General features: G+C 52.9%; 1 protein-coding gene across 1 annotated transcript; it reads right to left on the reverse strand.

Annotated features, from left to right (window-relative positions):
- On the reverse strand, nt 1-1,110 carry LOC128710265 (CCR4-NOT transcription complex subunit 9). The gene is made up of 4 exons (XM_053805311.1): nt 673-1,110; nt 402-596; nt 242-333; nt 1-181 (listed from the first exon to the last, which is right to left on the reverse strand). Exons 1-4 carry the CDS (start codon nt 1,108-1,110, stop codon nt 1-3), a joined length of 906 nt encoding a protein of 301 aa, XP_053661286.1.

Raw genomic sequence — 1,110 nt, forward strand, 5'->3', positions numbered from 1 at the left:
TTACGAAGTGAGCGGAGCAATGCCAACCTGGCGCGGATCGGTAACGGGTCCGGCCGGTGTATCCAGATTCTTCAGCAGCATCGTTAGCCAGTGTTTGGTCGATTTATCCTCCTGCAGGCACGCCGTAAATGTTCCATCGCGCAGTTGATCCGGCAGGCACTGTCGCAACGCTTCCCGTGCACTGCAATCGAATGGGACCTGGTTATATGCTGGAAAGGAACGTTTGTGAACGGCTTCTTACCGTGGATTATCCGAGAGTCGAAGGTAACAGCGTACGACGTGCTTCAGCAATCTGGCCGATGGTTCCTTAGAAAGCGATATTACCATCTTTCCCTACCGTACGCAACAAATGTTAAGCATTAACTGTTGTTTCTCTCCTTTTTTCCTATGCAAAAGCTTACCAGAATTATGGCGACATGCGAGAACCGATCGTACGTGTGGCAGATGTACGACAAACCACTGTCGTCCAGCAGAATCTTCTGCAGTATGAAGGTCGCCACCGTTTTGCTCAGCTCCGAGCCCGACTCCATGATGCGCAGGCACAGTGGAATGATTTCCGTCGTCAGCAGAAACGTTATCACCTCCTGTTCGTCGGTCTGAAATGCGCAAAGGAAAGCACACAACTTGCATGTTACCATTTCCAATTTTTTGGAATCTTCCCCATTTGTTTACCTTCACCAGCGCTCCGATCACACCGAGCGACGTGAGACGAAGGTACTCGAACGGACGCGTCTTGGAGGTGGTGTGCAGGAACGGATACAGAAACAGTGGAATGTGGGCGGCCAGAAAGGCGGAACGCGTTTCCGGATGGGAAGCGACACATTGCAGCAGGGCCAGCGCATTGCATACCCGGTTCGATTGGTGCGCTGTCAAGGTGGCCGGATTGATCGACGGATAGATGTGGATAATTTCCTGCAGCAGGGCCGCAGTCGTGCCGAAGCTGTGCCATAGCATCGGAGCTAGATCCGGGACGGTTTCGCGCTTCTTGCTCAGCTCCAGCAGAGCCGTTTCGCGCGATTCCGGATTCGACAGCTCATTTATCCACTGGAACACCTTCTCGCTGTGCGACGCCATTTGTTGCATATTTCCAGCTTGCTGTACGACCGCCAT

Source organism: Anopheles marshallii, chromosome 2 (assembly GCF_943734725.1).
Source record: "Anopheles marshallii chromosome 2, idAnoMarsDA_429_01, whole genome shotgun sequence".
Classification (NCBI taxonomy): Eukaryota; Metazoa; Arthropoda; class Insecta; order Diptera; family Culicidae; genus Anopheles; species Anopheles marshallii.